This window comes from Crassostrea angulata, chromosome 6, assembly GCF_025612915.1.
Source record: "Crassostrea angulata isolate pt1a10 chromosome 6, ASM2561291v2, whole genome shotgun sequence".
Lineage (NCBI taxonomy): Eukaryota > Metazoa > Mollusca > Bivalvia > Ostreida > Ostreidae > Magallana > Magallana angulata.
Genome location: NC_069116.1, coordinates 43,793,184 through 43,816,955, shown reverse-complemented (window position 1 = coordinate 43,816,955; position 23,772 = coordinate 43,793,184). Strand labels below are relative to the sequence as shown.

The 23,772-nt window shown below is 33.8% G+C and overlaps 1 protein-coding gene across 7 annotated transcripts; it reads right to left on the bottom strand.

Annotated features, from left to right (window-relative positions):
* Positions 1-1,906: 1,906 nt before the first annotated feature.
* LOC128190061 (potassium voltage-gated channel subfamily C member 3-like) lies at positions 1,907-21,969 on the bottom strand. 7 transcript variants are annotated; one of them, XM_052861961.1, is made up of 3 exons: positions 21,700-21,969; positions 10,273-11,082; positions 1,907-3,990 (listed from the first exon to the last, which is right to left on the bottom strand). In XM_052861961.1, exons 1-3 carry the CDS (start codon positions 21,889-21,891, stop codon positions 2,947-2,949), a joined length of 2,046 nt encoding a protein of 681 aa, XP_052717921.1. In that variant the 5' UTR covers positions 21,892-21,969; the 3' UTR covers positions 1,907-2,946. The 7 variants fall into 7 exon arrangements, with proteins under 7 accessions (XP_052717921.1, XP_052717922.1, XP_052717924.1 ...); XM_052861962.1 differs by lacking the exon at positions 21,700-21,969 and adding an exon at positions 19,709-19,906; XM_052861964.1 differs by lacking the exon at positions 21,700-21,969 and adding an exon at positions 18,916-19,053.
* Between the last annotated feature and the right edge of the window lie 1,803 nt (positions 21,970-23,772).

The window sequence follows — 23,772 nt, the reverse complement described above, 5'->3', positions numbered from 1 at the left end:
GTCCGAACAAATCCTAATTCGTCCGAACAAATAGCTTATTCGTCCAAACAAATCGTAATTCGTCCGAACAAATAACTTATTTGTCCGAACAAATAAGAATTTTTTATTTTTTCATCTGGCCCTTCCACGCCGCCGTACATTTTTACATAAAAACAGCTCAGTTTTCTTTAAAATAAAGACATTAAGTATGATAAAATAAATAGTGCCTGTTTGGAAGGGTAACAGTTGAATTTGACACCCCTCGAAAACCATTGTCAACCTCCGCTTCGCATCGGTTGACAATGGCACTACATGTATTTATATAATGGCCAAAAATATCAAATTTACAATGAAGCGATTTTTGGGAGTTGATTTTAATCAACTCTCCTATGCAGTTACTCTGGCAAACCGAAAGTGAAAAAGGGTTTGAACCTAAGCACAAATCATCACCGCTGACAAGCCTTAGTTCTCGGAAATAATTGATAAATTCGCTGTAATGAATTCTGAAGCATTGTTTTTCAAGGAAACTTATTTATTGATACCTTGAAAATAGTCAGATTTTAAATGGTAGAAAACAATTTAGACATTTTTTGTAGTGGTATGTATTCCTACGCTAGAATTTACTATAGTATCGTTCAACCAGACTATCGGTGGTTTCCGTAAATCTTCGACAAGCAGAGAATTTCTCTTGCTTGTCGGAGATTAACGGAGACAACCAGGCGTCTGGTTGAACGAAGCTAGAGTTCAATAGTGCTTGGATCCATACAATTTTTCAGAAATATTTCGATTACTGATACATACGTTGATGGAATTAATAGTATTTTTAAATATTACACGATATGATTCATATGGGGTTTTCTCGAAATTCTTTTCGGAAGAGTCCGAGTACTCATATTATAAAAAATGTGCGTAAATCAAATACATATAAGAAACCACTTGCCATGCAAAATAACATTATGATAGTTGATTCTAAAATAAATAATAATCTATAAAATCAACTCCCGTCAGTACTTCAGTACTTTGATTATTTGAAGAATTCTAAAGAAGATGGGTGGATAAGGCGTCTGAAATCCCCATACACGGTCGGACAAGCTGCTGAAAAATTATAATATCAATAAATCTGATATATTTTTTAAAAAATCATTTAAAATAATATACATTTCACATATCATTGATTTTTAACCTATAAACATTTTCAATACTTGGAATATGTTGACTCAAACAGGCGTATACGTATCAAAACATGCAAATACTGCATTTTTTACAACTTCATGCCATTTTCTTTTATAGAGTGGGTCTGTGCTCCATATTTGTCTAATAGTCTAAATAAGGTCTATTGGAAAACAAACCGATTTCAATCAACAAAAACGTGGAGAGATGACCCACCATACATTAAAAATATCATTTTGTGTCCTAACAACTGAACGATTTGAAAAAATAATACAAGTCCGTAAATTCGTGGTCAAAGTCACACATAATATTAAAACAGCCTACTTTGTTGTGTCTGAAATGGCTCAGTGGTTAAAGTACCTGACATAAGCTAACTTTATATATCTAGTTTAATGTTGTGGGTTCGATAGCGCAAAATATTTAAGGAAATATTTTTTTTTCTTATCTTTTGTTAAATGTTTTAAAAACTGAATATAGTTACAAATAATTGTGCTTTTGCAAACTCGTATTAAAATATATTTGAATAGATTTAATTGGGAAAAAATAAATTCAAAATTGTATTTCACTACTAAACCGAATGGGCATTTGCGCCATCTTATTCCCCATCTTCCATGTATGTTAATCACGTGTGTCTGAAACCATTTTCGTGATCAAATGTTTGATAATTCTGGAAGCCTAAATATTTATTTGATCGATTATTTGTTCGCTCAAATAGATGTCTTGTTAGCAACATTCAATGGAAAAAACAATCGAAAAAATCAGTGGTAATAATTTTATTGCTTGTGCAATCTTCGATATTGCAAAGAAAGACAGTTGGGTGAAAAATGTGGTATATCAAAGTTGGGAAACAACATTTTTGAGTAAAGGAGAGGAAACATCTACCAAAGGTCTAGGTAAATTAACAAAAATAACAGAATTCTTAGAATTCAAAACCAATGACAATTGCATATAGGCATTCCTAATAACATTTTAATCTTGTTAACAATTTTTTCATTTATATTGGAATCAGAAGTTTTGCTTTCCTAGTATTAAAAATTATTTACAATGTAAACTACACCGTATGTTCACTTTAATGAATTGTTTATTGAACAAAAAATCAGAAGAAAAACATTAAAACTAATTGAATTGATGTTAAAGTAAATCATGTTAATTATTAAACATTAGTCTTGTCATGTTAAGGCAAATACCAATACCTCGCTCATAAAATCTTTATTTTTCATATTTTTTATAATTAACATAACGTTGTTAAAGAGGCTTTGATGGAATACAAAATAAAATTGAATACAACTAAACTCTACCTAAAATACAATTATTAATAACCTTTAATTAAAATTCACATACATCAGAAAAGGTAGTGTATGCTTAAAAAAAAACACACACACACACTCTCTCTCTCTCTCTCTCCCTCTCACTCTGGGTAGATTGTCCAACCCCTTTTTCACCATAAATTAAACAGTTAACATGTAAAACTACAACGCTGTTAAACTTCTAACATAGGTAAGTATTATATAAAAGTAAATGAGTGTGCAGTATTATTGCGGAGTCAACCCCTGTCTTATACGACAAACGTAACAACACCTCCCTCATTCGATGTAAAATCTTAGAAATGCCCTCAGAATTGAATACGATATGCATAAACGGGGGGTAAAAACTGGAAAATTTCCTTTGATGAATATATGAGCAACAAGATTGGAATGATTTGAGAAAAAACAAAAAGTTATGCATCAAACAAAACATATCTGCGGGAATTCAGTTATACACTCAAACGATCAAATAATCATGCAGATTCAACTATCCTCATCCTAGATTATTACAGTTCCCGTCTGTTTCTTGAGACTGACCGTTTTCGACAGAATCTGATATTTTGTCCTCTTTTTCATCTGCCATTGTCACTTTAATTTCTTCCACTGGACACTGAATATCCACTGAAATTCCTTCTTCGCCATCATCCTCATCTGTGTTATACGCCGTATCAAGCAATTTGGATTTTTCTCGCCCATGGCGAATGCAACCGTATTGCACGTGAGTGTAATAAAGTACAAAGTTACTGACAATGATCGGGACGGTGAAAGCAATCATCAGTAAACCGGATATTGCGCAGAGACTGCCGATGACGTAACCTGGAAAGCTAGTGGGATTCATATCACCATAACCCACCGTTGTCATGGTGATGACACTCCACCAGAACCCGATTGGAATGTTGTCATAACCACTGTCCGGTTCCGCAAAGTGAATCAAAGAGGCAAAGATGACCATTCCGATCAGGAGAAAGACAAACATGAGCAGAAGTTCGTTGAAACTTGCCTTCAAGGTGTATAGTAGAATCCATAGCCCGGGAACATGGCGAATAAGTCGAAATATTCGACAGAGCCTCAACATGCGTAGAATAAAAATGAAATCCATGAAAGGCCAATCGTTGCCTTGAGGATTGCAAAGCTTCAAGAAAAATTCGATGTAGTCGGGAAGTATTGCAATAAAGTCTATGATATTCTGTAAGGCTGTGATGAATTGGCACTTCCTGGGACAGAACATGAACCGGGTGACGAACTCTACCGTGAAAAACGACACACAAACAAGGTCCATGATAACAAGTGCGGGGTGGACCACTGTCTCATTTTTGGGGACCACCGGAACCACCGGGTCGGGGGTGGTGGTGATGTTTGATTGGCTGATCGAGTGGTTCCAAGGTCCGTGGATAGTGGAAAATGTAAACAAATCGTACAAGGTCCCGAACTCTTGGAGGAACGGCTCGTGTTTTGAGACTCGAAATAACGGGTGAGTCTCGGCACAGAATGAGAAAATGGATAGGAATACGAATATGATTGAAATCCACGCATAGATCTGAAAGAGAAAATTCAGATACTGTACATTGGATTAAATATATTTACATTATTAAACATTTGCTATTGTAACTAGGCGAATTGACCCTATAAACACTAAATGTTTCAGAAAAAAACCCTCTATTTTAATTAATAGGGCTGTGGATCAAAAAGTATAAAATATCACAATGTATTGCGATGTTATACGAAAAACATCAATATATTTTATCTGAAAGTTTCTAGTTCCCTGTCCGAAAAATAATCGGATGTTCGTCCAATCGAATTTTTTCATACCGGGGGCTACAGACCTGTACAATACAGGTATATCATGATGTTACAAATTCTCAATATATCCATAGGTTTTATTCTGCATTAAGATTAATACTATTTATTTTCTCGTTCTTTTTCAGCTGAGGGTAGGGTGGGTGACATGGAAATATATCCAAAGACAACGAATGTTCAATAGAAAAACAAACAATTTTTTAAAATAGTGTGATAAATACATGCAATTTGATGTTTTCACTTTCGCTAATTATACTGGTGTAATGTAATGTCCAGAAAATCCGATTTGATTAAATAAGTCATTTTGACATTAATTAATTAACATGAATTTTTTCAAGATTTCATCGACAAAACTGGCAAAACGTGTTTTCAAATTTTGTTTAAAATAGTATGGTAAATTTCAAGACTTCAACAATAAAACTAGCAAAACATGTTTTCAAATTTATATTCAAAAAAATCATTAACTGCTCTCCGCCAGTCTTGTTGACAGCAATATTTTTTTTTTTGGTGAAAATGAATTTAGTAATATCATTTATGTGTAAAGTATGATCTGTATACAGTGCGTAATGTGTTATACGTGACAGAGACGCGCGAACAGCGATGCTGGACAGGCGATTAGTAAAGTAACTGGATATGACGTCATAGCGTTCTCCGGGTGTGGAGTGACCGATTTTTTCATCCTGGAAATCTGTAAGAATTGTAGGCTACCCGATCTTATTTAGCAACATATCGAGTGTTTGCGTTGAATATATCGAAATCGAGTTGTCGCTTAGCAACGTATTAAATAATGAAAACAGGTCAGGCAATAGAGTGAAAATCGTTTTAGAAAAAAAAAATATTGTTGAAGTCAGGAAACCATTAGTTTGTTATTATATTTAGAGTGTTTCAGCCGACGACTCATCCGATTGTTTATTTATGAAATTTAGGTAGAAACGACAAATGAATATATAAATTATGTGTATATTTACTTTTTTTAATACATTTTTTTTTTAAACAGGTATGTAAAAACAAGTTAGCGGGTCGCAAATCTGATCCTGCTTTCTTCTCTAGAAAAGAGAGGAAAAATTGGGCGTTAAGAGTAAGAAAATGACATTCATATAATATACAGGATGGAAACATTTCAAGGTGGAGTAACACATCGTCTAAAAATGGCTGACCTGTGATCGAAACGACATTTTGTTTTTTTTAAAAGAATTTTATCGACGGTAACATATAACTTACTTCATAGCCGAGTGGATAAAGTGATAGCGAGTTCGAATCTCGCAGGGGCTTTTTTTGTTACTTACTGAATTGATTTCTTATATTCATTTTTTATCCCCAATTTGCAATTTTTTCGCTTATTTGACATGTGTATAGTTTATTTATCATTATATCTTTCATTATATAATAATTTACAGTTAATTTTAGTGACTTTTTCCAGGTGCGTTATTCCACCTATAGAGGGCTGGGTGGTTGTGGCCATTTTTAAACTATATCAATCTTCCTGAGACGAAGAGGTCTGTATACAGATTAAGGAAAATATTTTAAATTTTTAAAGCTAAGATATCTAATTTTTTTTTCTTTTATAAAGGATATCGGTAGTCTATGGACAAAATATCATACAAAGAAATTCAAAGCTAGATCTGAGGGGGTAATTAATTTGTTGACTATTCGGCCTATTTAATGAGACTAGTCGTGCACTTTCAGTGGACTCATTCCCACGTTGATTTGAATAGATATGAATAAGCTATTGGAATAGAAGCAACACCTTACCTATTCTATCTATCTTACTGACGAGGGTTGCGACCAGCAGCGCACGTTTAATTACATGTCAGCGGTTCCTGGAAATTGTTACAGTGTAGTTTTACCTATACACACAGGAGATGTATGTAATTGCATGTGCAAAAAAAATGTGCAATTAGAGTACGTATCAGTTTTTGCTGGTATCTTTTTTCAGGAAGAAGTTTTTGATTTCATATGAAGAATTACGGTATTTGTGGACTACTTCAGCTCAATTCGATGGCATCCGAGTCTGATCCAAGTCAAGCCTTGAATACCGTGGCCGCACGGGAGATAATTTTTACTATGTCGCTATAACGCGAGATCTGCTTGATCAACAAGCCGGGTGTAAATTTCCGTACCACCTGCTGAAGCCGGGTGTAAATAAAATTTGACGTCACAACGCAATTCTTGTTAACAAGTGTAATATAATTATGGTGATGATAATGATTATTTTCTACAGCACCAAGAAAGCTAAAGTAAATTCTGGTTCTCGATCGTTATTGTTTTGTCCATGCACAAAACATTATAAATAAGTATAATATGTATATGAAAATGCATATCAAGTGGGTTATTTTTATTTCTTTCCTTTATTTCTTTGCCCCGGGGGGGGGGGGGTGTTACTAGTAACTCTAGTATAACAGCATCTAAATATTTCCTGAACATTGTATTTTGAACTACTGTTCTTTACAAAAAAAAAATAATTCTTTTTTAAAAAAATCAAAATATGTACTTGTACAAATTCTGATCTGCACACTTCTCCCAGAATTTGAAATTTTTACCCAACGTACGACAAAATGTAATTATGTGGCTATTCAAATGAAACCTTGGTAACTCAGAACTCAGTCAGTTAGGAAATTATCAATAACATTCTCTTTTGTTTGTTCTGACACCATTTGACAAATCCACGAAACTGCATTATTAATGAAGTCGAAAACGAGCTTATAATGGAATGTGAGTAATTTTCTAATGTAAATCTTGATTTCACGAGCAATTGTTACATAATAAAGAGTGGAAATATGTTGGAAAACTTCAATCATATAATTTGAGTTAATGAACACTTATTTAGTCCAACAAATACCTTATTCAATTGAACATGTATATGTACAAGTATATGTACATATAAGTATCCATTGTAGCCACCGCGAGGACCAACTAAAACTGTTTGGCTTAGTTACTTGTGAGTGGTATTATTAGTATATTTTAAATATCTGAGTTGACTTCTCTTTCGCTATACTTCTTAAAATGTTTATCGATAAAGAAAATTTTACACGATTTTTAAGAGCAGACACTTTTTATGTTTAATTTCACATTTTAGCTCACCTGAGCCAAAGGCTGAAGTGAGCTTTTCTGATCAAGATTGTCCATTGTCTGTCTGTCGTCGTTGCTGTTGTCGTTGTTGTAAACTTTTCACATTTTCATCTTATTCTCCAAAACCACTGGACGAATTCAACCAAACTTGGAATAAATATTCTTAGGGAAATGGCTTCCAAGTTTGTTCAAATAAAATCTAGGTCCATTTAAAGCTTTTTTTGTTCTGCTATGGTTATTGTTGCTCAGGTGAGCGATGTGGCTCTGAACATCTTGTTAATATTTTGAATGCATGCATGCTTTATCTAGTGCTTTTTTATGCCCAACGAGGTTTGAATTTACGTTTAAAGTGACATGAAAGCACAAATTTTCTTTTTTTTTCTTTTATTTTTTGGGGAGAGGAGGGGGGGGGGGGGTGAAAATAGATAACAAACTCAAAGATTTTGTTATTCTTATAGCCAAATCAAACCAAGAAATTTAATTTTCAGTCCTTTATTTATACCAAAACATGGGAAAACATTGTTACATGTATTTTCAGACCTTTATTTATACCAATCATTGTTTACATTACATGTATATTGATTATTCTGGGCTTTTTTTTTTAATTAATTGTTTTTTTTTTGGGGGGGGGGGGGGGTGACATACATGCTGTTTCGACAATTCAATTTCTGTTGTCTTCTAGATAAAATTAATGTTGATGTATTGTCACAATAAATGTAATATATTCGATGTTCAAATAGGCACAATTGAACAACATGTTTATTTTGTTGGAAATACTATGGTACATGTAGCATATTTCTACCCCTACATGCAATATAAAAAATAATATCAACATGCAAGATAATTTTCTTTACGTGTAGGATTGTTTTGTTGACTTTTATCATCTAAATAAAACAATCTGTTTTGAAAATCGGAAAATTTACTTATTAATGCCAGTGTCTTACATCTTGCACGCGAGATGCGGCAATATTTTGTTGACATGCAACTAATTTATGCCAACATGCAAAATAATTTTGTACACATGCAGCTCCACCATAAAACATGTAGAGTAAGACTACACAGGGTGTCGAAAACATTTGATTGTATTCAAATTAGCGATTGTAAACAAAACAACGTTGCCTTAGAAAAACATACTATAGCATTGTTCATCTTAACGGTCTCCACCGGCCGGTTGTTTGCATATCTATTAATTATTTTCAAAGTTTTGTTTTGGTTCTAGTTATCATATTTTTACACAACTTAGAAACAAACAAACCAGGAAAGACATAACAAAATAATATAATAAGGTGACCTTATGCAATATTTTTCACACTCCAATAGCCGAATAATCAATGTAACAAAATACTCTAACACATCATGTATTTGTGTTCACGATATTTTTTCACTCATTATCACTTAGTGTGTTGCAGGCATGTACTAATAGCTTACTACCACATAACCTATCAACAGACAAAACAACAAGCAACTCGGCAACAATAAGTTAATCGGAAGTGTTTATGTCTATTGCCATGTAATGTTGTTTTCATTTTTGATTTTTAGCGCATGACGATGTGTGCTGTAGTTTACTTTATCATGAAAAATGTATAATTTGGTATGTTGTATGTATGTTATTTATTCGAAGACTTCAAGCATATGTTATATGTTGGTCGAAATTTGGACCAAATTGTCATAAATGAACGCGTTTCTAGATTCTCTAAGAAGAAAGTATAGTATAGACCCAGCATCAGGATCATAAAGCAAACTTAGACTTCAGTCAGTTATGTACACAATCTTAATGTTTCTGGATTGAAAACACTGACAAAATTAAAATGCTATCAGGTGTCTTGATATTACGTTGTTTTATAAAATTTTAAACCTCAATCGTCATATTATGATAAACAGTTAATCATTAAATGGCTGACTAAACTTTGTCTTGTCTGAAATTGCTGGCCTGTCCTTGGGATCATGAAGCATATTTAGACTCCGGTCAAAGTTTCTATATTTCATAAAAATAAAAAAAATAGCGTAAACTTACGCGTAAATCTATAACTATTGATTTAATATAGAAAAACATTAAATATGAGCCTTTCATGTTTCGATGTTTTGCAATCACAAGCTAATAAGACAGTGAACAAATTTTGACTTTTAAAGTCTAAGACTGCTTCATGATCCTGGGGCCTGGTCCCTGAATCTCTCTTAGACAGAGTTTGAAAACAGCATTTATATTGCGTTATCTTTTCATTTAGACAAAATCTAAAATACACTATAGGATTGCTTCCCTATCTGCATATTTATGTTTTACGTATATTTTCTTTTCCAATCTATGATATACATGTAAAAGCATTCAGTAACTAAATTATTGAAATTTTGCCTCAAGTCTCAGATCGTTCATGATCCAGGGCACAGCACTGTCAACTTGCATGCAGCTTTAAAACTCCGACCCCATCCCCCACGAAAAATCTTTTTGAAATCCAAAAAAAATCAACCTTAAAAAGTCTTAATAACGGTCATAATCAATTAACATAAAACCACTCCTCTAAACACACTAACCCTCTCACGATATACCAGTACATGTAACAGGTTTATATTTATACACTAATCGGAATTGAACACACAGGTAACGCCAACCGGTCTGCGGATTTTGCCAGATGGAATGATTACGGGTGAGATATCTATTGAAAAGTATTATTAATACCCATACTACAAATAGCGCAATGTAGAGTCTTCTGAACAACACATGTGGTAATGTTTAGGCTTACAAAATGTGGTCACCATTTTCCCTCGGATAACTTGGTGAACCTATGATGAAGATACATACAAGTCAAAAGAGATCATTTTGTTTGGCCTCAAACACGTGCTCGGAATTTCGCGCACTTTTTCTTCTTCACATTACCTGTCAGAATTGTCACCTGTACTTACCTACATGTTATTAAACACAATAACAAAGATTTTGTACTAAAAAATAATGACATACCTTAGCACCTAGTGAGGTATTTGGGTTTTGAAGGAAATTCCATACTATGGCTTTGCATCGGGTCCAGAAATGAGGGCTTCGACGGTCCTTTTCCAGATGTTGTTGAGTCATGGACCTTTTTCGGTCGTATTCCAGCTTTTCTAACGATTTGTTTTGAGTTTTCCATGTATTGTAAGGCTGCCAGCAACATCTTTCGATGTCCTCTTCATCTATACCCCAGTAGTCGAATTCCCTTTGCACTGCCGGACCACACAAGTACGTTGGTAGGTGAAGTTCGTCAGTCCTCAAGTAATTTAAAACAACACTAAACAACTGAGGGTCCCTATCGAAAAAGTAATCTCCCTTGCCCTCGCGGTAATACCTCCTTAGTTCTGATTGCCTGGCCAGTTTACACGTTTTTAATCTGGTCAGTGTGCTCTTGTAGGTTTCGAAAATCTGTCCTCCCACATTCAAGACAACTGTTTCTTTATTTTTGACATGCACGCTGTGTCTATAGGGGCTCCTGTGTTCGTCTTCGGGGTCGTTCACGTTACATTTACTCCGGGATCGCACCACCTGTCCCCCACCACCCATCACGGAGAGGGCAGGGAACGCCATATTGCCATCGGAATTCTTTTTTTTACCTGCGTTTTCTGCCTGGAGATCGTGCTGGTTGTTTGTGGATCTCTGCGCATCACAATTGACGCAATTATTGGTTTCTTCTTCACTTTCATCCGAGTGCGGTCTCATGAGCCGGGTAGGCTTATGGCTGACACATTGCTTTCTCCGTTTCGTCGACTCCCGAGATAACGGGATGGACGTTCGTCGAGCCTGAGAAGGAAAGGCAGTGAGACAATAATTCATCATTGATCAAATTCTCTCTAAACAATTAGCACACTTAATCTAAGATATTCCACATTTGAATTTTTTTTTTCAATGAGATTCACATTTTCTTCTCCCGAGACTGCGGGTCCGAGGTGTTTTGTAAAAACGAGAAAAAACCCAAAAACGTCATTTGTTTGGGATTTAACTGCAGAAGCTCGCTTTATTCCATCAGGCAGAATTGTTCACACTTATATATACCCATTGTCTTCAGACATTCCAAGTGATCCAATTAATAATTTTAATTAGCACCAGTATATAATTGTCATATTATGCATTTTCTTCTATAGATGCGTACACGGGTATTCTTACTGAAGAATCAGACGGCCAAAGTAAAGCTTTTGCTTGGGATATTTCTATATCATTGCACCGAATTGACGCGAATAACCCATACAAACAAGGCCAAGCGAACTAATTCTGCGATACTATCTGATCTCTGGCGCCCCCAAATAAAACTGGGCATAATGTTGTTATTAGAGGCTCTATAAGTTGTTCCACAAAACGGTCCCTGGTTTTTTGTGTGCTTTTCCTGGCCGATTACATTTATTTTGGGGGTGTCTTTATGATATCAAGTAATTCAATTCCACACCTCTTTGGGAGCTAGCTGTTCTTATTGGTTGCTTTTAGTGACCCCTACAGTATTAAAATATTCACTGCAGTCGCTTAGGGAATGGAATTGAAGAGTATTTATGGGTCGGTATAATCATTCGATTATGTTACTTTGGCTAATTCACTGTTTAATAATTCTCCAAAGCTTTCATTTGGTTCCTCAGATAATGAAATAGATAATTCTGGTGTTAGATATACAGCACTACTAACACCCTCCCCCCATACACGCACGCGCGCGCGCGCGCGTTTTGTCCTACTCTTACAGAGAAAATGATTTAACATATATACAATAACATTTATGTTTTATGAATGTTTTCATACAATTACTCATAAAAAAAATGAAAAAATTATTTGAGGATTATGGATAAGAAACAGAAAATTCGTCTGATGTGCCACCAGTGAGTTGGTGAGACGTCTAATGATATTGTGTGTTTGTTGGTGCAGCACTCGATGAGGAAAACAGCGCGGGAACCTGATTGGAGACGACAGATCTATGGTTTTGTGGCAAGGTAGTTAATTATCGGCGGATATATTTTATATTGTTGTTGTTTTGTTATTGTTCTAGCTGACCAAACAGGCGCAATCAACATGGGCTCAAAACTTGCACGAACATTCCCGATCAAGTTGATTGATTTACTATAAAACTGTCCAATTCTGGGCCTTTGAGTGCTTTGACTGTGAAAAAGTTTAAAAAGTTACTTTTCGCATGTACTTAATTAGCGCTAGAACATGTGTACTTAATAACTGAAATGCTAAAAATAGTTAAGATTTATTACTCCATATCATTAACATAGTGCGAATAATGAAAAAAAAACTTTATTATCGTCTTTCCTATCTATCTGTAATGAAAAACAACTGTTGTATTCTTCTACTAATATTAGCCGTATGTTTCTCTCCGTTCGCTATGATACAAAAATATGTATAGATATACATGTTTAATACATGCAAACTTATATAAGCGGTGTCAAAACTACAATGTAACATACGGGTCTCTGACGTAATTAACATTCCGGTCTACATCTGGTTTTGATATTGATGAGTAGAGTGGTGTTAATTTTGCAGAGGATACCTGTATATTGCACAAAATAAACACATTTTGGTAATTCAATCACATTTCCGAATTAGCGGGAGAAATAAATTTCGATTTAAAGACTTACTTCATTCTCCATTTCTAAACGTCCTTACAAAGCAATCTTCACGTGAAATTAACCTCTCCGTGTCTAACTTTAAAATGATTTGCATAAATTAAAAGTGCATACCAAAAAAACAAGATTAGATGTGTAAATAAGATTAAGAAGGGATTAGACGATGGGGATTCGATTTTAAAGGGCGATTATGTGTATTTGAAGATAGGGTGGAAAAGATATAAAAATTTCTACCTTGTCAACATCTTGCCATCATATTCTGGGCAGTACAAAAGCAGATGCCACCATAATTGTGTATTTAAAAAGAAATGCAGCGATATGTGTATACGCGCAAGATTTATATAATAAGGGCAATTTTGAGAGCGCGCGTGTGTGTACGTAATTATTTCCTCACAGTTCATGCACTTTGCTGCTATGTCTCTTGGCACGGACTAAAAGTATAGCAGGGGCTGACCTCGGGTGACGGGTCAACGGATGGTGAAAGATATTCTAGGTGCATGTATTAAAGATCTAGAATATGTATTTACCTATTTAAAAAAAATGATCAAAATCTTATCGAAGAAAATAGTTATGATATTGATTTTATTTCTTGTCTCGGAACGGCAGTGGGCATCATTGATCTAAAATAATTTAAACAATAAAATGTTTTCTTTTGTGGTTCATGTTAGTATGAATGTAGTGAACATTGCAGTCAAACATAATTATCTCGGCGGGTTCTTTTTACTTCATATATAATATTTTTTTTCTGCAGTCATCACTTCCTTTTTAGTTCGTATGAACCCCTGATGAAGAAAGGATTGCACTCTCTTTATTTATATTTCTCTCTGAATATCCAGGTAAAGTGTGTAAAAAGTTTTAATATATTGCTACGTTCAGTCAGAACGTTAAGGAAGGAGTCTTCTCATTATCGGACATACTTCTCATAAGAAGAAATTCATGAAATTTTGACACAGTCAAACAGATCATGTAATTTAAAAGAAATGATTTTGTCAGTTTAATTAAATTTGACCATCATGTTTTCGCATAAAGGTCAAGTGAAGGTCACTATCTTTTCCCTCAAATTAAAGGATGATAAAAATAAATGTAGTTATCTAAAGTTAAGAAGACATATGTTTAAGATATGAAGTTTCTAATGATCAATGAAATGATAGAATATCAGAAAGTCTATAAGATTATTTAACTAAATTGGAAAAAATATTTAAAGTAAAATCGATATTGCTTAGCCCGCATTTCCTCTAATTTTCTTAAATTTTAAAGAAATTTTGATTATTTTTTTTATGCTTCCAATAATAAAATATTTCTAATTTTTACATATTATGAAGATTAATAAAAAGATATAAATTGGCAGAAAAGCTAATAAAATGACTATTTAACAAGAGAGAAAATCCGATTTTCGTGATTTTTTTTAAACAAATCTATTTATACAATGCTGAATAGACTCATGAATCTACAGCAACTCTGACTTGCAAAAAACATGTGATAATTTCCCATGCCAATGTTCCGCCAAAAATATAGTCCTTGTTAGATTCTTAACGTTGATTACTATTTCTACGCCAAGTTGTTTGATAGTAAAAAAAAAAGGAAGAAAGAAAATATATTTTGATTTCCTTTTATCTTAATTTAATGTACTTTATTAATTTAATTTACTTTTTAAAATTCGAAAACCAGAGAAAACTCCTTCCTTAAAAAAGAGCATTTTATTCGATACATGTACATGTATAAAATACATGCCCGTGTTCATGTATTTAGATCATACTATTATAGTTAAATTTCGAACGATCACGAAATCATCCTCGCATGGTCACCATCGAACATACAAAACAAAATTATTCGTGCATTTTCCATACGTTGTTACGTAATAAACTGAACATTGCTAAATGATGCAAATGATGAAAGAGACTGTCGTCTAAGTTCCCTGTTCAAATCTAGATAGCAACATAGCGGACCTTTTCATTGCATTACATGTATCAATAAAGTAAATTTAGAATATAAAAATGTTTTTGTCCTTGGGATAAAATTAAAAAAGCCCACTTAGGTTGATTACCTATATTAACTGTCTAGTAAATTGTCAGATGTGTTAAACAGTCGCCAGTCAGACTTAATAAAGAATGATATTTTAATGATCCAAAACATTATTTTTTTCTTTTTATATAGAATATCCAACCCATATATAAATTTTGCGATTTCAAAACATGGTCTAGACAATTTTTCATAAGCCCAAGAGAATTCAATGTTGGCGTGTATAATATATAATTAAAGTTATGATTTTGCAATGGTCTCACGTGCACATACTCGTACATGTATACATGTATACATATATACACGTGTTTGTAATCCCATATTCTGCAATAATCTCTGTAAATAGTGTCTGACATTTCATGCTTTTACAGATTGCTCATAACGAAGGTCTCGTTAACGCAGTTATGGGCTGCTTTCGTCTGGATTTGTCACTGCATCAAGTTAACACAGAACAACAAGTTAAATTATAACCACGATCACTTTCTATTAATTTTTTAATTCTTTGAAACCAAAACGAAAGAAATTTTAGTTGACTTTTTGACATTTTTGAAAATTACATCAAATTCGTGTCTTAATTGGGGTATTATTCTACTCCCCTATCTCTCTCTCTCTCTCAAAAAAAAAAAAATAATGAAAAAGACAATAATAAGTAAGCATTCTTAACAATTCAAAAATAATTGTAACATTCTTACTGTATATCAATAACTTAACTCCTCCTCTAGAGAGCGGATTTTGCAAGTTCCGCGGCTAGGGGGTTACATGTAAGAACAAAGGCACCGGAGACAGCTCAATAGCCAAAGAGGTGGGTGCATAAGTGCACAGATGTACCACTTGTTTATGCAGGATTAAAAGTAACAGGGCCGAAACCTTCCAGCAATCAGACACACGCTTATGTATATATAATGCCCATGCGTCACGAATCTAGCTTCTTCAGAAAAAAAAAGAGAAGAGAAGTTATGCAAGAAGCGCGATCTGATCTAATGCTTGTTATCGTTTGATGAATCCGTTGTTGTGTCTGTCATAAATGACGGTGTTCCTTCAAGATGGGATCTAACGATAGCATATACTATGAAGTGACGGTCTTACCCTTGAAAGAAAGAAAAGAAAGAAAAGTAAAATTAACTAAACTTCATGAAAATGAAAACTCGTTCCATACCTTGGAGCATAAACACGATTCACATCTAGCCGTGGTAACCAAATTAAAATCCATATTTTGAATTAGAAACATCATAATAGAGAGCCATAAAGGATTGGTCAATTAGAGAGTCCAGATTTCAAAGTAAAATTGTCGTCCGGCGCCATAATTTTTTTGGTCAAAATGTCAATTTCTCTCAGTCGTCGCCGAAACCTATACCACACTTGTTGTCTGCCGTACTATTACGGGACAATTTCGGTACAATCATGTTGACTGAGGAGAGAATGTGTACACTCAGAGTTTGTCTGGCGCAGGAACAAAAACTTTATGACAGGAGTGCTTCTTGAATGTGGCGCGACTTTTACTGTGTAGAATGTAAACAGATGTGATCAAAGGCGAGGATTCAACTTTTTATCGCCCCAAACAATGACGGTCAATTTTTCGGAATTTTTTTTGCAAGGGGGGGGGGGGGGGGCTAGAGTTGACGGAAAAAATTATTTAAAACACTTGGTCTGGTCTCTGTTGGTACGTAAAACTATTGCACAATGCAACAAGTATCTTGTTCCGTTTATGCAAGCATTAGATTTTAAAAAGTAATAAGAAAATAGATATACATGTACATTGCATATATATGTACGCGGGAAGAGGAAAATATGGGATAATTTATCCATGATTGCAATATCCGGAAAGGGAAGTATTACGTGTATGGTGAAACTGTCAAAGATTTAAACTTCGATTATCAAATTTCGTTGGTGAAACTGTCAAAGATTTAATCTTTTATTATTTAAAATTCGTTAACAAAATTTAGCTACATGTAACCATGACCATGAGCATCTTCTTGGAGCGGATAAACTGTGTGGTTAAAACCTGTGCATAATTATTATTAAATATAGCTTTGATAAGAGAGGCAACTTGCAACGATAGTTCTTACAATCTGATCTACTGGATCGGATCAATGCATTTAATTATTATATAATTAGAGTGTAGAATCGTTATTTTTTTTAAACAGGCGTTTAATTTCAAACTCATCGAGAAAAGAAATAATTTTAAGAGACATCTGCGTATTCCACATAGTGAATCTATATTTTGCAGAAAAAATGGAGTCAAAAACGAATGTTATACATGTCTCCTTCAAAATTCTATTTAGTTCTTTTTAGTGGACTTGTTAAGGAAATTGTTTTATGTCAATTGCGTGATGAATATTATCAACCGAATACCAGTTTACATAGAGAGAGAGTTCTCTTTTGCAGTTCTGTATGAATATAATTAGGGAAATATTTAATAAAGAGAATGGGTAAAAACCCACATTTTGAAAAAAAAAGTTTACTAGAATTTTATTGACCGTCCAACAGAACACACAAAGAGTATGTGTGCAAAAGATGTGTATGTCTTTTTATGTTTATTGAATTATATCCGGAAATAATGGCAAATTAATTTCCTCGACAAATATCTACAATGGGTTTTAGGGGCTTTTGATGGTTTTCTTTCATTATATCGTAGCACGTCAACAAAACTCCTAACCTGTATGTATGGTCACAAACGTGTATTTCATGTATACGTACACGTTCAGTGGAATATAGAAAGTAGATTGATTTCCCAATGTTCAAAAAGCGCAGAACAATTCATAACCATTCCTGAATTCTCTCTCTCTCTCTCTCTCTCTCTCTCTCTCTCTCTCTCTCTCTCTCTCTCTCTCTCTCTCTCTCTCTCTCTCTCTCTCTCTCTCTTGTGCTATAGTTAGACAGTTCATGGGTATGATATACATGTATCAAGTATGTCCTATCATATTTTGGAACGTCACGTCTAAAAAAAAAAGCACTGTGATGCTCGATATACCTACTCATTAATGACAAAAGTTCAATGCCCTGGTATGCTCTCTATATAGTTCAACTTTGTATTTTTCATATAATCGTAATTAATTTTACCTAAGGTTCCATTCGTGTGTGTACTCTGTAAATTAGTTGTATTCGTGTGTGTACTCTGTAAATTAGTTGTAAGAATCAAAGTACTGAAGTACTGACGGGAGTTGAATTTATTGATAATCATTATTGTTTTTTTCAAAATCAACTACATGTATATGTAATTTCGCATGGCAAGTAGTTTCTTTTCTGTATTTGAATAATTACGCATATTTTCCCACGAATATTCCGGGCTTTAATATTTTAAAATAGCAAATATTATTGTTTCACATTTTGCTTAATTACTCAATATTTGTAAATACCTCAGGATTCAAACGATGTTCATTTTCAAAAGTATGAACAATTTCCAAGATTTAAATTTCTCCTTTGTAACGCCCTCACAAGCTTATCTGGTTTTAATAAACGACTAAAAAATGTCAAAAACCCAAAAAACTAATAGATGTCTACGGTGTATTGTAACAGATCCGAATGATAACGTACGTTAAAAAAGTTGTGCGAGGAAATTCGAGTGACTTCCGAATGGGGAAAAGATGTCAACATTCCCCATTATAAATCTCCGTAAGTTATCAGTTTTTGTTGCAGTGAATTTTTCCAAGTGAGACTTTATCATGTGTGAATTAATCATCTTGGATATTTTCTCTTTAATCTATTTCAATTGCACTTATTTCACATGTATATGTACTTTTTTAAAAATCGTCCAAATATGCTGCGTTAATATCTTAGACTTATAGTCTATGATATCGCCAAATATCTTAGACTACAATTTATGATATCGTCAGATTTAACTTTTCATTGATTTATGTTAACATTGTTTTTTAATTAATATGCGAGCACAAAGGATATATGCTATCTTTTTAGCTATGAGACCACTTTTAGTATTGTTAATTATTTTTATACAAAAAAACATGTGTTGACAATTCTAAACGTCGAAAAAAGATTGAAGTTTGCTACTTACAGAATATTCGTTTCCCATAGCGAGTAGATACTTGTATAATCCAACTGTACAGAGTTCCAGTTTATCGAAAAGTTCTATTTCTCAATTTAACATGATTTACACAATGTTTACGTTTTTAAAAAATTGTTTGACAACGTGATGTTGTAAAATTAAATTACGGGTATGAACAAGTAAATGTATAATGTAAACTTCTTCACAATGAATGACTTTGAAAGACTTTAAATAGATCGCTCTTGTTCGACTTTCCGATGACTGTCATTACAAACCAAATGTGGCTCTTTTATAAAAATGCTAGTCATTTAAATCAAGGGAGGAAGATTGGGGGGGGGGGGGACTACACAACAAACTAAACCACGTGAAATACCCCAAAATACAAGACATATTTGAGCAAGCAGTGATGCGACCGTTTTATTCAAATTGTGCCCTATTTTTTATTCAATCTAGTCGGCACTATTTCGTTAACAGATTTGATGAAATATTTTGTGCTCGAATTTAGTCAACTTGAACAGTATCTTATGATAGAAACTTTAAATTCTAAGCGCATCAGGGGTGGCCGTTTGTTATTTATGTTTATACATGTGTTGAACTCTACAGTCAGAAACAGTTAATGATGTCAAATAAGAAAAAAATAAAGAACTAATTAAACAAGATAAATCACATTTTAGCGCTGCAGAGCGTGGGAGAGAGGTCATGAGACTGGAAATGGGGGGGGGGGGGGGGGGTAGGGTGGTTACAGGGAATGATTTTAGCACCTGGGGGTTAGTCATTAATTGTTTATAGTATTTTCACTTACTTTGCGTTTCGAAGGATTCAGCTCAGTCTCAGAGTCGCTGGCGCTGTAATCAGAATGAGCGGTTGGACTCAAACCACCCTGACATAGACCTGTTCGGGCCAGCAATCCTATGTTTAGCTGGTTAGCCATTGCTCAATTTGAATGAAAGCCTTTTCATGTCAAAAAGAGGGATTTAACACTCGCGAAAGATTTTCAGAGAAAAACCGCACAGATAACAACATTTTTTTAAAGGTGTTGCGTCATATTTTTTGCTTGACTTCCTCCGGGATTTTTTTCGTCTATATAGACTAAAATTAACAGACAAAAAAAGAAAACGATTGACTCGGTCGGGTTATTTATAAATACAATAGCTTTGACACTAAATGGAATAAAAAGCATGTTTCGTTAACTATTATGTTTCGGATATGTGACGCACATGTTATAATTACAAATTTGACGTTAATTTGATAATGACATTATGAGTGACATGCATGTTGTCATAAGCAAGTTAAGCTCGCTCTCCTTACTCTGCAACTAAATACAAGTGTATATAGTACATAAGTCATGCACTATTCATATACATGTATGTTTATACCTGTTTTTGAAGCACAATAAATGTACAGTAGAATCGAAAAATAGAGAGAGAGATAGAAAGAGAGAGATAGATAAATAAATATCAAAAATAACTTTATGAATATCTCTTTTGAAAATGTTAATAAACTTATCATCTTAAATTATCTTTACGACAACTTTAGAAAAGGAACTGGATAAGAAAAATCTTATACCAATATTTATCTGCATACACAAAAATATCGAGGAAAACAGATAGAATTATTGACGGTCATGGTCCATGGTCGAATTCGATGTCTTTTTTGTTGTTGTTGTTTGCTTACCAAAGTTTTTGGGTTGAGAGCCAAACTATTAATTACTCCCGGCTCCAAAATATTCAGACAAACTAGCCTCGGTCTTCAGAAAGGTCTCTCGGTTTACCAAAAGTCAGAGAAAGTATATTGGGTAAATAATCAACACGAACAGACCAAGAGCATGCAGTCGCAAGTTAAAGATCTTTTGCTGCAGTCAATACACACCAGGACGTTTTATCTGTTGTCTCACGCATTTAGACAATTTCCAAAAACTGTTGCAACACTGATCGTATATATATACAGATATAAACAGGTCCCATCTGATGAAATTTCATAAAAAAGTTATAAATTCATTGATATTTTGTTTTTGTTGTTTCAGGCTATTTTGTCTGTCCTATAATACTTCGACCACGATCCTAGGTTTTATTATTTGATTATATATGTATTACATAATATTCATCTCCCACTTTATTCAGCATGCTCCAATATTTATCACGCAATATTTTGTTCTTGAAAAATGATTTTTCGGCATATCTTAGTACGTATTTTTTTAACCATCGAGGTTATATTAAATCTATATTTCTTATTTATGTATCTTTAATTCACATCAAAATTAGGATTACAAGCTCTTTTGAGCTCTTCTAATTTATTCATTTTTCTTGAAAAATGTAAGATAAAAAAAACACATTGTTCTGTGAAAAAAAAAAACCAAAATGCGTTATTTCGCGGTCCTGCGATAATTCGTCCTTTTCGTGTGGATTTGACTTTGTTCACCACACATGTACAGACGTTCACTTTATACTAGTACTTGAAGAAATAGTGACTTTTGTTATTTTAAAACCAGCACTACTAGTCTGAATGCAGGAGAATTTCATAGAAGCAATTATTCTCCTCATAATGATTATACTTTATTATAGTGATTTTGTTACAATACTATTTTCCCAACAGCAAATTTAAATGCTTCACATATCACACAACAAACGACTTTGTATATTCATGTATTAAACTTCTTGTATGACAGAGCTACTGGTACATGTACACACACTAGTAGATCTTAATAGATGTAACTTGGTCCATTGCACATATAAACAACACAATAGGACATGCAGTTTAGAGACCCATCAAAAACAACGTGAATGGTAAGATTACCTTAATGAAGGTGGTGTCTTGGAGCAGCATCTCCTCCCCCTCTTCGTGGACAGATTTAGGATTAACGTTATATCTGCTAAGTTTGATCTTGTGTCTGCTGGTCCTGTTCATCTGAATGACATCTTCCAGGTCTTGGACACGTGAGTTGGGGCGGAAGGTCCGACACCCGACTCCGTGCAGTATCATTGTCATTGATATGACGTCAGTAATCTGAACTTGGTGACGTGACCAGAAGTATTCAGGCAGAATTTCAATAAGAAAGTGCTTATTTACACCATTTTCAAAATATATATTTTGCCTCAATGCCAGTAATCTCCAAATTTTTTTTATTGGTTCCTAAAAGTATGTTAGAATTCGATAAAAAAAAAAACTATTCACACAATCAACAGTTTCTTCTGAAGGGACCATGACAACTTACTTACAAAAAATTGTCTGTAACTCCTCATAACACCGAAAAAATCCAACCCAAACAAGATCCACAGCACATTCTGCGGGTGTGTTACCGATATGGGGCATGCGCAATGGGCGACTTTCATTTGTAGGGTGCATTTGGGACCACCATTTATCTAACCAGAACAGTTTTGGTGGAAGTTAATTTCCAAAACCAGGAGTCATTGATCGGTATTGCTCGTAATTCAAGAAAGAACAGAGTTATATTACCCACGAGATCGGCATCATAATCATACATAGACTCCCCCTCTTGTGCTTCCATGTAGTTTGGCCAGCCATCGTTTAACTGTAAATTATTGGCACGGAAAAAGAAAACTCACAGGATGCAACCACTATTCCCATTCCTCCACCCTTTAAAATATTCATATGAATCAGATGTGACCTAATTCTAAGTGTTTTAACTTTTTTATTTGGTATACATGTAATAAGAATATACATTTCTTATTGAATTCATTAGTATCTCATATCTCTTATTTGGGTCCATGATAACTCATCGAAAGACAACTCATCGAAAAAATTCATCGATGCGACAACTCACCGAATGGACAGCTCATCGATACGACAAGTCATGGAATGGACATCTTATGGATACGACAATACATCGATACTCATCGAAACTTATCGAAAGTGAAAATAAAAGTGAAAAAAGTAGACACTAAAAGTGAAAAGTAAAACACAATAACTGATAGGTATTAAAAAGTTTAATTGTATTCGCACTGATTAACATTTACATTAATACCTTATATTGTGTGCTAACCCTTCAAGGTATGGTAAATATATGCCATTCGCGACTCGTTCTCCGAATGTTTATAATAAAAAAATTCCTTATTTCTAATGTATTTAATTAATTCAATATTTCTTATATTTCTCATTCATTAGTATCATATATATCTCTTTTTAAATAAAACAGCAAAAAATTAAAATAAAATAGACAGCAAAAACATGTCAATTATTAAATGGATTTAGTCAAAATGAATAAAAGGCTAGTAGTAAAAAAAATTCTTACCACGCATCGTTAGATAATTAGAACTAAAACACCTCTTTTTAACAATAATTGTTAGAGTAACTGCTCTGTGATTCCAATTAATAAAAAGATTAGTAAAATGACCAGGATCAATTAAGCTATCCCATGTTTTGATTGCCATTACAAGTACTCCTTTCGTCATTCCCACCTTCTCGAGTACCTAATTATCAACCAATCCCGTTAATTACGAGCAGCTTAATTAGTAGTTGAGTAGTTGATTTTTTCATCGCCTTTTGAAGTATATAACCCGTTGAGTGAATTTGATTTTTCATTCGTGTCTCTTTCATATCAAGTTATCATTCCAACTGATTTAGCTGAATCTAAAGGTAGGGTAAGTTTATCATTATTATTTTTTTTTACGAATTTTACTTAGTATTGAAACGTTAGTGATAATTTGAACTCAACATGTCATACAAGGGGACATAGTTGTCTAAGCCACCGTATTAAATATGTTTTTAGATTTTAACGTAGTTGTATACTAGTATGTAGTTATATGAATTACTCCCTAGAACAAGTTCAATATTTGAAAGACAACCCATATTTCAATATAATCGATTAATGAGATATAAATTATTATCTATTATAATACAAAGAGCAAG

Excerpts from the sequence above, each read along its gene's own strand:
- LOC128190061 (XM_052861961.1), bottom strand. The coding sequence starts at position 21,891 with ATGACAATGATACTGCACGGAGTCGGGTGTCGGACCTTCCGCCCCAAC. Across the intron at positions 11,083-21,699 it reads AAGACACCACCTTCATTAAG|GCTCGACGAACGTCCATCCC; the intron begins GTAATCTTACCA and ends TTTCCTTCTCAG. Across the intron at positions 3,991-10,272 it reads ATACCTCACTAGGTGCTAAG|ATCTATGCGTGGATTTCAAT; the intron begins GTATGTCATTAT and ends TTTCTCTTTCAG.